The sequence below is a fragment of the Mustelus asterias genome, chromosome 18, assembly GCF_964213995.1.
Source record: "Mustelus asterias chromosome 18, sMusAst1.hap1.1, whole genome shotgun sequence".
NCBI lineage: Eukaryota > Metazoa > Chordata > Chondrichthyes > Carcharhiniformes > Triakidae > Mustelus > Mustelus asterias.
In genome coordinates, this window is record NC_135818.1 from 49,519,684 (window position 1) to 49,536,003 (window position 16,320).

Below are 16,320 nucleotides of genomic sequence, written 5' to 3' on the forward strand. Positions count from 1 at the left end.
ACCTGAGAGATAAAGCTAAAAAGCATTCCATTAGTCTTAACTGTTACTTTTTTGTACCTGTGCACCATCTTTTAGTCATCTATCCAGTCAGTCAACCAGATTGGCAGCTCAGCCTGCTTGATTACCTCCCTTTTCCTGGATGCTAGAGATCCCCTATAAATGGTGCTAGAATGAGACAGACATCAAGATGGGGGACTTGATACCACAGCCCATTACACCGTAATGGGGGCGTTTCTTCAAAATCAGTAGAGTACCATATTTTTGATGCCGACGTCAAAATTTGGGTCAACACCATTAAAAGAAGTTTTTGCCCTACACCCCAAAGCAAATCAGTAAATACAGCAAATTAAAATTCAGATAGATAAATACCCAAGTAAATGCTTTGCTCTCTTTCTAGCAACCACCACTCCTCACTTGTAGGTTTTTGAAGAGGGGGCAGCTTTTAATAGGAAAAGGCAGGCTGCTTCTACATGGCTGTAACAAAGTGCACAGATTCAGTCTATAATTTGCTATATATTGCGATATCACACTAACATACATCAATTAGACAAAGCCGATATCCTAAACAAGACTTTTGTACATAGAAAGCTGCAAATTTAACTTGTGAAAATATGATAGCAACATCACTTTTTTTTTACCTGTACCATTCTTATGCTTCTTGTGTCCAGTCTTTCTTTTAGAACTTGACATTTCTGGAGGAGTAGGCTGCTTGGTAACTGGCAGGGCTTCATTTTTCTTTATTGCAGATTTTGATCCTTCAAAATCCCTCCCAAAAGATTCTTCTGGCACAGATCTTGATGTTTTCTTGTCTTTCTTCTTTCTCTCTTTTAATCCAGTTGGAACTTCAACCACAGGCGACACAATATGAATGGATGGTTCATCATCAGGTGTCAATGTATCCATCAACTCCAAGTCTCGCACTGCACTCTCTGAATCAGATTCATGCAAGTTACCATTGGGGTTCTCTTTCTTCTTATTCTTTTTCTTTTCATTCTTTTTCTTGTCAACTTTTGCTGGAACAAGTTTTACATCTCGTTTTTGTTTGGCAAGTATTTCATCATATGACGTTTCCTTCATAAACAGCCAGAAGAACAGAAAAATTATAGCAATCACCACTGCTGGGATGATGATGAGGAGGTATTGCGAATCATAAAATTCCATGGTTGCTGGCTATGTCTCCTGCAATATCTAAAAGAAAAAAGTTGCAATTTTAAAAAAACAGTTCAAGATTTATATGCATTCCTTAGGAACTAAGATGTAGTAAACCTTTTGTTGATTTATCAAGAATTAGTAGCCCAACATGACCTCGCACAAGTATACTTGTGCTGCACTAAAGGAGCATTTGAGAACAGATATAGAGGGCAAACAGATTCTTATTCACATACAATATTAAATAGGCAGTTTTAAAAATGTTTTCAAAATGTTGCTTCAAGAAGTCATAAATTAATTTCTAATCTTTTGCTCATGATATAAAGTGAAGATTTCCCTCATTCTACAGTACTACTTAAGCTTCGCCCTTGCTTGTAAAAGATGTGGTGAGAGATAATTTTTTGGGGATAATAATGGTATTCTGTACAGGTAAAGAAAGCTGTTTGCCTGTTAATTAAACAGAGGAAGGCTACTGGCGACAGGCTGTCTGAGAGGGCTAAGAGATGGAAGGTTAAAGGTGTTAGGTTGATGCATTTGTAATGAGGTTATGGAGAGTTCGAATTGCTAAGCCAGGCGAGTCTTCGAAAAACATGTGACTTCTGAACCTACTTTTGGAATTGCACTTCAGTGTGGAAATCTGAGAGATGTTGTGCAGTACGCCTTCAAGTGACAATTGACTTGGGTAATAATAATAATGCAGGATTTTATAATTATTAAAAACCTAAGGGGGTTGTTGCCAATTTTTAAAATGCTAAGTGTTACAGGAATTCTACGCAATAAAAAAAAATTATAATCAGCGAGACAGACCTTACTCTGGCAACTGGCTTGCTCAGCAATAACATCTGTTGTCACAACACAGATCAGCAGATAGCAGTGAAACAGCACATCAGTTCACACATCTTCACAGGGAGTTTTGTAAAATTGTAAACTCCTTTTTATGCTCAGATAATTTGGATGTTGCTGGCTAGACCACTGAGGTCCATCCCAATTGCCCTCGAGAAGGTGGTGATAAGTGGCTTTCTTGAACTACTGCAAATCATGGAGTTTAGGTATAACCACAGTGCTGCTGGGGAGTTTCCAGATATTGACCCAGCAACAGTGAAGGTGATATGGTTCTAAGTTAGGCTTGGAGAGGAATTTTCAGGTAGTGGTGTTCCAATGCATTTGCTGCCTTTGTCCTTCTAGGTGGTATAAGTCAAAGGTTTGGACGGTACGGTCAAAGGAACCTTACTGAGTTGCTGCGGTGCATAATGCTGTCGCTGTGTGCTATGTGTTGGAGAGAGTGAACGTTTAAGATGGTGGAAGGCTGTTTGGTTCTGGGTGGTTGAGTGCACTTATAACTCAGCTTTACATAATAGAATAAATCCTACCCTATAGCTTGAACTTCATTACAATGTTACTACAATCCCAACTAGTACGGAATTGGAGTTATGCTAAAACTTATGCTCACCAAAAAGCATTTTCATTTTAATCAAGTCTAAATGTCAGTTTTGAGAACCATTTCCACAACAATTTATGGATACATGTAACTGAAATTCTTATGTTAAAATTAATTGATCAGACTCACAGAAGTAATTATTCCTTCTGCGAAGAGATATTTAAATGGAAGTATTTGCTTCAGATTTTCTAGTACCAGTCTGAGATTTAAATTGTTCACTGCTGTGTAATCCAATAATCAGCTCAGCAATGAAAACAAAGACAATTTTAAATAAAAGTACATGCTTTGGCACTTAAGTCAGGAAAACAAACCAGAAAAGGCTACAGATAATTGATAGAAAATGTAAATGAACTCTGCAGATAATTCCCAGTGAGGGAAGACTGAACTTCACAAGAAATAAGAGCACCTCAAACCCACTCTGCCGTTCAATAAGATCACGGATCATCTACTACAACTAGAATGGGAATGTGTAAGCTTAACAAAATGTTGGGTACTTCACAGGAATTAGCAAAATTGGATAACAAGGCACCACCTCCACACTCTGGGCCTATATTGCAATTTTCTTCTTCTCCCTGCCCCCAAAGTGTCAAAAACATTGAATCAATCTCAGTTTGGAATATATTCAATAACTGAGCGAACACAGTCCTCTTGGGTTGGAAATGCCAAGAATTCGCAACCTTCTTCTGCATCTCAGTGCTAAATGGCTGACACTTAAACCAAGTTTGGACTTTCTAGCCCACTCAAACACAGAGTACCTATGCTGTCAAATTCTAAAAGAAATAACGTTTCAATGTGACTACTCGTTCTTTTAAACTCTTATATAGTCTCATTCTATACAATCTCAAGACAACCTTTTAATGTCAGGAAGCAATCTAATGAACCATCTAGTGCATCAAGATTGTTTTGTAAACCACAAAAGGCTAATTTTACCAATCATATACTTAAAAATCTCCAAAGCTGAATGCAGATCATGTTATGTTAAATTAAATCCAGAGGCCAAAATGGAAGTATGGTATTGAGACACGCACACATTCACACACACAAAAACAGTTTTTCTTAGAGTACTCATCCAAATTAACAGCTCTGGCATCTTACACATCCAATAGCAAACTATTCCAAGGTATTTCAGTATAGGTTATCGTGCACACTCATGACTAATGGCAGCAAAAATCAATAGCATCAATACTGTATGTTTTTGAGGAAGTGTGTGTGTTTTTGGACAAGATAGCTGAAGGCTCAGCCACCAATGGTATTGCACAGGAAGGACACAGTACAGAGTTGGAAGAATGGAAAAAGAAAACACAGGGATAAAACAAATAGCAAGATACGGTGCAGTTAGACTAGGTTTGCAGCAGTACAGCAGCAAGAAGAATTTTATAGTAAGTGCACTGAGATAAGCAGCCAATGAAAGTTAACATGAGTCTTTATTGGACTGTATTGGGCGCTAACAAGGGGGAGCCATTGGCTAGAAAGCCCACTAAAAACATTAGAGGGTAATGTCACCATAATAAAAAAACTTTATAAAAAAGGTCATGTTGATACAGTAGACAAGGGCAATGGAATGGATGAGATACCACACAAGTGATTCATGACAGTTAATGGGCAAAAATCCAATTGACAGCATAATCAACAGATGGAATGAACTTCTTGATAGAGCAGAGACAAAATAAAAAAGGGAATAATTTATCAGATGCTTTGACAGTAGTAGGTGAAAAAGAGAACAGTTGGTTCTTTTTGGGTGATCAGTGAGGATGGGCAGCTTTGCTCATCATATCTTTATTTTGTTGAGCATTTCAATGCAGAAAATTCCTTGACTTTCATTTTCCAGGATTATTCTGGCAAATAGTTCAAATGTACCACTGTTTGAAGAATCTGCAGCCATTTCATTGAAAATTATAACGCACCTCATCTTCTTACAGAACAGTTTACCCACACAATCATTCTCTGCAATTATTGTAAGTTGTATGCATCATTTCACTACAAAATACTGTATTTAAGCATGTTTAAAAGGTGCCTCATTAGACCGAAGTTTCATAAAACAAACTTCACACAGCTCAGTAGGCTTCAGGCACTAGAATGCTTACTGATTCCCATGCTGCTATTCAACAATTGCATATGCATCGTTACCCCAATATACCAAAAATTTTTTTTAAAACTGGCCATCCTGCTTTACTTTGATTTAATTGGTTTTGATAGCTGTCACCTTCATGAGATTATGCAAGTCTAAATACTGCTTTCATATACATTGTCGTTACCATGCAAAGCGATTTAACAGCCCTCTCTGCAACCTCTAGCACTTAACATCCAGTAAGAAACAAGCTGACATATCTAGTCAAACGTCAAAAGAGCAAGTGGAAAATATATACCAAAGAAAAGTTGTTAAAAAAATGGTCAATTATATACAAACAGTAAAGTCAATACCTCCCATTCTGAGCAAAATGATCCATCAGTAGATCAAACTACATTTTCTGAAGTGAATGATATTTCATTAATAATTTCTTGAACATGGAGACAGTTGTACAATGAAATCAAACCTCAAATAAATTGGATTCATCATCAATTGAATGATTACCATTTAGGAATTGAAAAATGTTATCCCGAGAGAAATTCATGTACATATCATAACCTCAACATTAAGTACAGCACTTACACAAAAATAGGCCTCAGCACTTTAAGTTAACAAAACACTGGAGAGAGCAAGATAAAAAAAATGGCTTCATCAGTTTTAATGGCCTACCTTGCAACATTTCTCCTTCAAGCAAATTTAAGTGAGAAGCTTTTAAATGCATTGCTACAGAAAAGATAAAATTGGAACAATTTAACAGCTGGATGGTCTAACTTTGGCATTGTGATAGGAGAAGCAAGCACTATGGGGTCTTCCTGGGTCAGCTTTGCTCATCATATCAATCAAGTAGAACAGTTTGCCATGATGTGTTAAGTTTCATTTTTTTCATAATTTGAAGCCACATTTAAAGCATCTGCTCGCTTACCTTTTTTTAAAAATAAAATGTGTCAGTACAATTTAAAAATTGAGCTTTGAAAGGTTAGCCATCTGGAATAGAGATATATTTTTTTAAATCCACGTTTGCTGACTCAAGCAATTAGTTTCCACAATTTCTTTCAACATGCCATCTTAGATATAATAAAAGACTGGCAAGTAGTACGGGTTTCTGAAAGCAAGCAAAACACTCCCAAGAGGATTACTTGCAAAAGGTAAAGCTGCTTCAACATTTCAGCTCTATTCACCTCGTACATAAGCCTCAAGGTCAAGTACAACCAGCTTTAGGAACTCTATACGAGGTGAAGTGTAAACCGATTTGGGATTTAAAGTATTCCTGGATCTGCTCTAAATTTGTTTGAAACAGCACCTCAATTTATTTCACACATACAAATTGGGTAGCAGAACATAAATGTACCTATGATTATTCACAATCATGGGTCTGATTTGACCATGAGAAGCACCCTGTGTTTAATAAATTTGTCATGGAGCTGGGTGGTGTAGGAGAGAAGAATAAATAACAGTGCTAATGGTGGTCGTGGTCAGAAAAGAGAAACTAAAAAAGTTATACAATCAATACATGAACGTTTCTTTTCCTCTTCCAATGTCCTCTGTACTAAAGAGGGAAAAACCATGAATGACTAACATTCAACAAGGTCACCTACGCTCACCACACCATCTTGAACTCATCACATGCTGTGGTATTGACAAAGGACAAATCAGAGTTAGGATGATCAGAAACTTGAGCATCAGGAGACACGAGTGTGACATATGCTTTGATTGACAAATTGTAAATTCAGGGTTTAACCTTCTCACCAGAGTGAACTGGTTGCCCATGTAGTATAGCACACTTTTTTCAGGCTGCTGAAGTAGAATACCTCAGACTGCTTTCTTACTGCATTATTGATTGTTGGCTTATGCTTGAACACACATGCACGCTACCTGGATCTCATGTTCAACAGTCACAACACTACACACAACCAAAGGAACCACAAACAGTATGGCAAGACCAAACTGAAGTCCTCTAGCATTGCATTCTGAGCCATAAAGATCAGAAAGGGCCCAGAGCTGTGCAGTTAAACAAATTTCTGTCAGGGAAGCTGTGGTGATGCAACAATTTTCCTTCATGTCTGTTCTTGTGGTGGAGAAGTCTCAGCTGGGTGAGTAAGATAGATTGTAAGAAAATAGCAAACCAAGCTTCCCACTGGTAGTTAGGATTCAGCAATTCTTGCAGGAAGATAGAGTATTATCTGACTCATGTTGGTTCCTGTAAGCCTATGTTAAAGCATTTCAAAGACCCAGTTGAACATTCTTTAAAAGTTGGTTACTTTATCCGATCTCTTTCACTGGTGCAAACGAGCTGTCTCTATTCGTACCATGATCACATTCCACATCTAGCTCATTATCACCATTCTCTCATCAATTTCTTGCCCATGCAAAGGCTATCTAATCCTCAGATTTAAAATCATGGACAATTAATGAATCAATGTCCACCTACAAATCTGCTGAAAGAAATTAACAGAACGCTGTTTCAAGAAATCACGTTCTGTGGCCTCAATGTTGCATAATGATCTTCAACATCAACTGTGAATCTCAGAAGCACTTAATGCCTTGTGATTTGATCCCATACCTTCCTACATCAATGAAGTTTCTTCATTTGTGTCATTCAGAAACTTTTAGATAGTTGCGACACACATTCATGATGCCTTGGTACAATGCTGAAGTTTAAATTGCAAGAGCTGAAGAAGAATTTTCAGACACCAGTCTGATGCTCAAGTGCAACCCAGCCACTGGTGTAGACAACATGCATCAGTGCCAGTCTCCAGCCTGGAGTAGCAGTACAAGTGCAACTGCCTGTAAAATCACCCAAATCCAAAAGTGATGGTTGATATGAAGATGTGATCAATAGCATGGTGGTGAGCCTATGTAAGATTTTTGTTTATTTATTCTTTGGATGTGGGTATCGCTGGCTGGACCACCATTTATTGCCCATTCCTAATTGCCTTTGAAATGAGTGGCTTGCTAGGCCAATCCATAGGACATTTGACTCATCCACAATGCTGTGGATCTGTAGTCATATGTAGGCCAGACCAGGTAGGGATGACAGATTTCCTTCTCTAAAAAGGGCATTAATGAACCAGGCAGGTTTTTACGACAATTGACAATGGCTTCCGCAAGACTTTTAAAATCCAGATGTGTTTTATTTTATTCAAATTTCACCATCTGTTGTGGTGGGATTCAAACCCAGGTCTCCAGAGCATTACCCTGGGTCTCTGGATTACTAGGCCATGGGAAAAGCCAAAAGGGAATAGAAGATCATCCAAGGTTTTAAATGCTTTGTTTCAGAGTGACAAAACAGGATAGGAAATCTGTGCTTCAGGCATATCATTTTTCTGTCGTACTTCTTAAACAATGTCCCTTTCCTTTAAAAGTGACTAGCATTTCACAATTTTGTCACTTTTTTTTGTAGCGGCAAGGATTCTTGTACTTTCCAAAAGACATTTCTTCTTTCCTCCCGAGATATTAAAAAAACTTCTTGCAGCATGCAAGAGAATTTGAATCTGACACCCAATATGGCATGCAGCTTAAATTTTTTGTTTGATCAAGTCTTGCAAGCAAGGTCTCTCTAGTCACACACATTATTTTGGATGATTCATTCTGTACTGATAGTTGCTGAGACCAACCCCAAAAAATAAACGTTGCTTCTTGAAAACACCAAATGGCAACTTCTTTAGCATCTCGCCTGTAACTGATCCCGAGCTTAATTGTTTCACTTCCTCATCAACACTATTTTGTTTCTCAATAAATTTAAGTTGTCAAACAGACACAAATCTCACATCCTACATCTTAATAGTCAGCGAGCTGAATTGCACCCTGAACACACTAAACCTTGAAACATCCAGAAAGATTAAAGCCACTTCAATATTTCAAAAAGATACCAAATCACAAACTATTCACAAGTTAAAAAACAAACTTCAACCGCTGTGAAGAAAACCAATCTTAATCCTATGTGTATATGTAATCATGACTAGAGTATATTTGGTAGGTTTTATTTAAGTGTCCAATACCAACTTGCACGTGATAAGGATTTCAGAGGAAAAATGACAAAAAGCTTTGGACATTTGTTTTTAAAAAAGGTCTTTAAAGGAAGGATCGAGATGCAGGGTTTAAAAAGGAAAATTTTCAATTGCGACATCTAGGCATGATGGGGTGAAGGTGGCCATACAAGAGGGATATTCAGATAGAAACATAGAAAAACTACAGCACAATACAGGCCCTTCAGCCCACAAAGTTGTGCCGAACATGTCCCTACCTTAGCGATTACTAGGCTTACCTATAACCCTCTATCTTACTAAGTTCCATGTACTTATCTAAAAGTCTCTTAAAAGACCCTATCGAATCCGCCTCCACCACCGTTGCTGGCAGCCCATTCCACACACCCACCACCCTCCGAGTGAAAAACTTACCCCTGACATCACCTCTGTACCTACTCCCAGCACCTTAAACCTGTGTCCTCTTGTGGCAACCATTTCAGCCCTAGGAAACAGCCTCTGAATGTCCACTCGATCAATACTTCTCAACATCTTATACACCTCTATCAGGTCACCCCTCATCCTTCGTCTCTCCAAGGAGAAAAGGCCGAGCTCACTCAACCTATCCTCATAAGGCATGTTCCCCAACCCAGGCAACATCCTTGTAAATCTCCTCTGCACCCTTTCTATGGCTTCCACATCCTTCCTGTAATGAGGCGACCAGAACTGAGCACAGTACTCCAAGTGGGGTCTGACCAGGGTCTTATATAGCTGCAACATTATCTCATGACTCCTAAACTCAATTCCTCGATTGATGAAGGCCAGTACACCATACGCCTTCTTAACCACAGCCTCAATCTGCACAGCTGCTTTGAGCGTCCTATGAACTCGGACCCCAAGATCCTTCTGATCTTTCACACTGCCAAGAGTCCTACCATTATTATATTCCGCCATCCTATTTGACCTGCCAGATGATCAGAAAGTGGGTGGGATGGTTAAAACAAATTTAGATAAGGAGGAAAAGACATGAGTAATTTAAACATTTTCAATTTGAAACATTAGCAAGTAGATCAAATATAGTGATGTTGACTGAATGTGAATTACTATGGCATAAAGGAGAGATCAAAGGTATTAGAGGATTGTAGCCATTTATTATTGATAGCAAATTCTCTTTCCTTTCAGTTCTGTTTCATCTACATTCTTCCAACTCACCATAATCAGTAAATTTAAGAAAGTTACATTTTTAGAACTTCAATTGCTGCAAGCTTTGATCCCACTTGTCTGCTGAGGGGTTTGCACTATAGAAGCTGTTCAACCCAACAGGGTGGAGCTATTTCCAATTCGTTTGTAATTTTTATTCCATTTCCTCAGATATTGAATCTCAACCATTGTATGGTGTGTCCATCTATATTAACGCTGCCCCGTAAGTATTTGGCTGTTCAATCACAAATATGAGGTTTGCGATGTTCAACTTAATCCAGATTTTATTGGTGATTGGCTTTTTCTGATCCTCTGAAACATACATCTCCGGCACTTCCTGCAAGTAACTATAGGACTCAAGAAGTGAGTTTATAAAAAGTCATACTATAGTTGTGTGCATCGTTAACAAACATTGAATTTGTACACATTTATAGTGAGTGAGCACGGGCTTAATTGCCAACTCTCAAATTCTCACCACAGCAAGTGTAGGTTGAATTAACTATGTCGCCTGACAAATCTGTAATCCAGATTTGCCTGTCCTGCTTGATTTGACTGCCAATTTGTAATGCACCTGCCCCAGGAGTTAAGCATGGCACTTATCAAAAGATTCTCAAACTTATGACCATCTGCTAAACAGCATAAACAATTCTGATTGTTTACATAGTACACAAAGGCACCAAAGTTGAATAACCACCCAAGACATTTTATAATGGAGCCTTCATCAAGACCGACTTATCAAGTATCTCAATGGCAATCATACCTCACACCACATAAAATTTATATAATCTTGCACAAGGACAATTGGATTCACAAATATGATTCAAGTATTTCCTTAATTCCACACGCTCATTAAAATTCAAACAGCCCAATTTATTACCACAGAAATAAACTGCAGGCAATTTTCAGCATGCCACAGCAATCAGGTATTTCATTTTGTAAAATGTATCAAATTCTGGCAACCATGATGACAGTATGTTCCTGGTGGAAACACAATATTAAAAACACCTATATAGAAATGTTTGAGGCTTACTGAGGTTAATATTCAATAGGTACAAAATCCATGCATCAAGAAAGATGACCAGGCTGCATTGCGGGCAGTTGCTCTAAAACACTACCATGAAATAACGTGAATCCTTATATCAAACTGTCAACTCTTGGATTCCTATTGCAGCCAGGTTAAACGTCAACCGACTATTTTTGTATCCAAGTGCTCAGATATAGCAAGTCCTGCCACTCGCGGGGGTTATGTTTTCATGAAACGTCACTAACGGTGAAATCGCGAAGGAGAAACATGCTTTTGAATAGGACTCAATTCGATAGGTTTCAGTCATGTGAGGGCAGCATTGATTTGAGCAGCTAAAGTACTCTAAAATAACCTGTGTTTCTCTTCACTGAAGCTGTAAGACCTGCTGTGTATACTCCACATTTTTGCTGTTTGTTTTGTGATTTCTAGCACTGGCAGTTTTACTTTCTACCCCTTTAAAAGTCAAGGCCAACGAAAAAGAGAAAAACCCAGGGTCAACAAGGGATAAAATGTATCCTGAAAAATTCCTCTCCAATACCTCACTCAAGTCACTGGAAGTAGCCAAGGAGGTCACAAGAACCAACAATTACAAAGATTTATTACAATACTTGCATTGGGAAATCAGCACCTCCCACACCAACCTGTATTATATTCCAGAGCCCCACTATTCTAAAACAAATCAATTAATATCCAGCACATTCCAACTCCTCCATGGTAAATTAACTGCCCCTGCTCTAAAGGGTGTATTTGTCAATCAGCGCAGAGATTCAGACATTTCAAAATGCAGATAAGCAACCACTATTCATATGATGGGTGGTGTGTGCACATGTGCATGCGGTGTGAATGAGTGCGTACAGAGAGAAGGACAACAGTGGTCACAAGATTTTCTTGCGTTTGCTGCCCAAAGACAGGCCCATGGCAATTATTCACCAAATCATGGTACAGTGCCATGACTTTTTACTACTAACCAAGCAAGAAAGCCAGGATGGGGAGTTCCAGGCTGAGATATTGATCCCTGTGCTTTTGGTGTCTAATCTGATCCACGTGCCAGCCTTCTAGCCAACTGAACTAACCAGCTCCCCACTCAAGTTGCAAAGCTGTAATTCAGATTTAACATTCAAAGTCAGTGTCCCCCATTTCACAAGTCAGTGTTTGTTCTGCTATGCACCTGCATCAAAAACAAGCCTGGTGTCCTTTCTTTGAATCACTGACCTTTCCATTAACTAATGCGACAAAGAGGGTCTGATTATGATAAGTGATGGAAAGGCAAACTGGTTACAAAGGAAAGGCCATGATGTGGAGATGCCGGCGTTGGACTGGGGTAAACACAGGAAGAAGTCTCACAACACCAGGTTAAAGTCCAACAGGTTGATTTGGCAGCACAAGCCACTAGCTTTCGGAGCGCTGCTCCTTCATCAAGTGAGTGGGGCTTGTGCTACCAAATAAACCTGTTGGACTTTAACATAGTGCTGTGTGACTTCTTACTGTACAAAGAATAGGTACAGAGTTTGAAGTATGCTTACCTGTCAGTTTATAGTGGCAGGTTACTTGGTCAAAGTAGAGAGATGCGATGCAAAGTAGATCTTACAGGCCGAGATGATGATAAAGGACTCAACTAAGTGATCTGTAGGAGCAGCAAAAAGAATTCAGATTTCCAAAACTTGTATTGCCTAAGTAAAGTTTCCAAATTTACAAAAATCCAGCCCAGCATTTAACTTGGTTTAAATGCCAATGACAATAAAACACTTTTAGTAGTGGAAGGGAAAATAAAAATCAGGAGACAACTGTCTCTACTTAAAAATGCCACTGTATGAGACATTGCCATTGCTCAACTGCTCCATTTTAATTCCCACCTCTCTGGTCACCTCATAACATTCACAAACAAGTGTGCAACTTCCAAGATCGCAATTAATATCACTGAATGCTGGTTACATGACTGCACAGAATTTAGCTTGATTGGCAGAAACTGAATTTTTAAGTCACAAATATGGAGCTATTGCTGCAGGGACATCTGAATTGTGGTGCTACTTTTAGCAGGTAAATATATCAAGAATTCAATTAGAGAAAGAGGTGTGGTGTGGAATGGAGGGTGGGAATCAAAGTAAAGATCTCGAAAAAAATTATTGGAATGTAAACATCATTGGTAACACTGGCATTCAGTGGCTTGAGACTGTATAGGTACTCTACCTTCTTGAGCTGCAGCAAATGGTTGGGCAATTCAGAAATCAACTAAAGAGACAACCAAGACACAAGTCACGAAAACCAGACTAGGCAATTTCTTTTCCGAGAAGGCTCAAAGTCAATTATGCTTTAAACTGAAATCTGTCATTCTCTAGATTACTTTGCTTCTACATTCACCTCCTTGCTATCATTCACCTAATCCTCAACTTTACATATACTCCTTATGCAAGTGAGATAAAGGTCAAAGGTCTTTTGACACGACTATTCCTTCCTCTCCTTGCCCTTCGAGGATTCTGGAAACAAACAACGTTTTTTTTTGGGGGGGGGCCGCATATGCCTGTAATAAGTTCATTTATTCCCTTTCACCCATACAGCATTGTGTGTTCAAATCCCATCATGGCAAGTTGTGAAACGGAATCCAAGAACTGTGGTCAATTGTGGGTTAGTATCTAGATAAAAATGAACATGAAAGCTGCTTATAAAAACTCAGTTGGTTGACCAATAACCTGCAGGAATGGGAGGCTACTATTTTCACCCTGTCACATCAGTCCCACACTACAAGGGAAACTCAGTGCCTCCAAACAACCAGGAATGCTTCATCGTGTCAGCCACAGCCAACAACAAATACATTTAGAAAAAACTCTGTCATTGGTTATTCAAACGACTTCCATTCAGCCAATTGCAGAATCCCCAAGTTTCTGTCTTTGACTTTTTCCTGGTCCTCATGAACATGTCCCACAGTGACAAAAGGCGTAGGTTTAACTTCAAAATGGATGGCGACAACAGCTCAACAAAACATTCACTTCCACAAACTACCTATCTGACATCAAGTCACAGATGAAACAGTTTCCTCTAACTTAAATCGAGAAGACATAAACCATTGTTTTAAGCCCTAGCACAAATTGTACTCCGTCGATACTGAACTACACAGTTCAACCCTAAATAGCATTTTAAAATCCCACATCCCATCCACTTCTGCAACAACAACAGCATTGAAGCCAAAAATCTTGATCCCTCTTTCACCTTGAAATGCATCCTGTCCTAAACCAAGTCCCACATTTTGTTTAAATTAATTTACAGATGCGGATTTTCTGGTTGGGCCAGCATTTATCACCCGTCCCTAGCTGCCCTCCATTTCAGAGGACATTCGCGTCAACCACATCTGGAGTCACATGAAGGCCAGACCAGAAAAGGATGGCAGATTCCCTTCAACAATCGACAATGGTTTCATGGCCATCATTCTACTTTTTCATTTCTAATTTTTATTGAATTTGAACCCGGGTCCCCAGATCTTGCATTGGGTCACTAGATTACTAACCCAGTGACAATGCCATTGCCTCCCTCAATTTCCAATTTGCTCCATTCTCATTGACTCACACTGGCTTCTCTATACCACAACTTATTCCAACATTTCCTGTTAGTCTTAATGCCTTCAAATTTCCCAAACTTAAATCAACCGCCACCCTTTACCTCACCACTCTATCTTCAATTTGATTTAAAAGCTTTGTAACTGCCGTAAAACACTGACATTTTCCAACCCTTCTACCTTGTGCCCCTCACCATCTCTTCACCCAAGAATGCTCCCACTCTTGCAAATTACCTGTCTGAACCCCAGCAGTTGATCATTTGTAAGCTTTTCAAAACCTAACTTTTGTTGAGACTAGCAACCACTACAATCTCTCCCTCTATCACTTAGTCTGCTTCTGAATCGACTTTCATGTGCAAAGCATCTTAGGGCCATGTTAAATAACATACATAAAATCTCTGTCAGTGCTAACTTATTTGATATCAGGATAATTCTTGACTGTGTCTGCCAGCAATAATTTGCATTTTAAGATGAACAGAATAGATCTATGCATGGAAAGCCACAGTGGCCTAGCCAGAAACATCAAGCAACAGAAGATGGTGAAACTCCAAGGATCATAACAAAGAAAACCACACATGTGCAAAGAAACAAGTATAAAACACTGGGGTCCCCAAATGGCTCATTGAGTTTATTCAGTGAGTGAATAATCCAGATGTGGAAGCTCCTAGATTTAATCTATAAAACCATAATTCCGTAAACTATAGGAGCAGAATTAGGCCATTTGGCTCAAGTTTGCTCCACCATTCAATCATGGCTGATATGCTTCTCATCCCCATTCTCCTGTAACCCTTGATCCCCTTATTGATCCCTGTCTTAAAGACACTCAATGCCTGGGCTTTCACAGCCCTCTGTGGCAATGAGTTCCATACATTAACCACCCTCTGACTGAAGAAATTCCTCATCTCAGTTTAAAAGCAACGTCCCTTCACTCTGAGGTTGTGCCTGAGTTCTAATCTCTTCCACTAGTGGAAATATCCTCTCCACGTCCATTCAATCTAGGCCTCTCAGTATTTTGTAAGTTTCAATTAGATCCCCCGCCATCCTTCTAAACTCCATCGAGTATACACCCAAACTGCTCAACCACTCCTCATATGACAAACCCTTCATTGACCCTTTCCCTCACCAGTCTTTCCTGTCTTCAATTTGTCTCAAAAGCTGTGTAACGTCATGTTGCTGTGTAATTAGCCTCTCCTCACACATCAACCTGCACGCAAGATCTTCCAATCTAACTTCCACCCCTCCTACTGGACAAAAAAGTCAAATGACACCATGCTAAGACTACAGTCTCTATACTCCCTCAACATCTTGCTACGCTCAGCATTCCTTCTCCTGGAAGTCAGAACCCAACATCCCTACATTAGGGCTAAGAAAATTGGACAGTTTTCATTTCTGATCATTATCTACCAATCAGTCCTTGAAGTGCATATGCTGACATCAGGTGAATACAAGGCCAGGCTCGTTTATAATGCACCGCAGTAAGCAAGCAGTTTCCAACACTCTAACCAGGATCATAAAAATGACTACCATCTGGGTAAAAGTACCAACGAGCATCCATCAAGAGCTCGTATAAGGGAACTGACTTGGAGCACTGCATTGCAACGAATTTTTTTTAAACTTTGATTTTACTACAATAGTCCAACGAATCCCTCCAAGCTCACCAATACTGTAGGGACATTCACCAGGATACCCAAAAAGGAAGAACTGCGTAGTTCCCCAAATCAGAGCTGGAGCAAAAAGAGGTATTGCGTGAGTGTGCTATACATGGCGAGATGGACGAGGAAGGAGAGCAGAGATACACACGGTGCCAAAACATGTAATATTCCAGGGTGGTTTTCGAGACAGAAGGAAGCCCGACTTTTGGTGAAGTGAACTGGAAAACCGTGCAGGATACACGGGAGAGGGTAGGGGGGAAGAGAGAGAGAGCCCTCGGTC

At 39.4% G+C, this 16,320-nt stretch overlaps 1 protein-coding gene across 15 annotated transcripts in view; it reads right to left on the reverse strand.

Annotated features, from left to right (window-relative positions):
* ktn1 (kinectin 1) overlaps nt 1–16,320 on the reverse strand; it is a 103,928-nt gene that overhangs the window by 87,151 nt on the left and 457 nt on the right. For 13 of the 15 annotated variants that reach the window (XM_078233878.1, XM_078233876.1, XM_078233872.1 and 10 more), the window contains exons 2-3: nt 12,365–12,465; nt 639–1,188 (exon numbers count right to left, since the gene is read on the reverse strand). In XM_078233878.1, coding sequence (XP_078090004.1) covers nt 639–1,161 — 523 coding nt within the window. In that variant the 5' untranslated portion in view covers nt 1,162–1,188; nt 12,365–12,465. The remainder of the gene's footprint in view (nt 1–638; nt 1,189–12,364; nt 12,466–16,320) is intronic. The other 2 variants (XM_078233868.1, XM_078233865.1) reach the window with 1 other exon arrangement.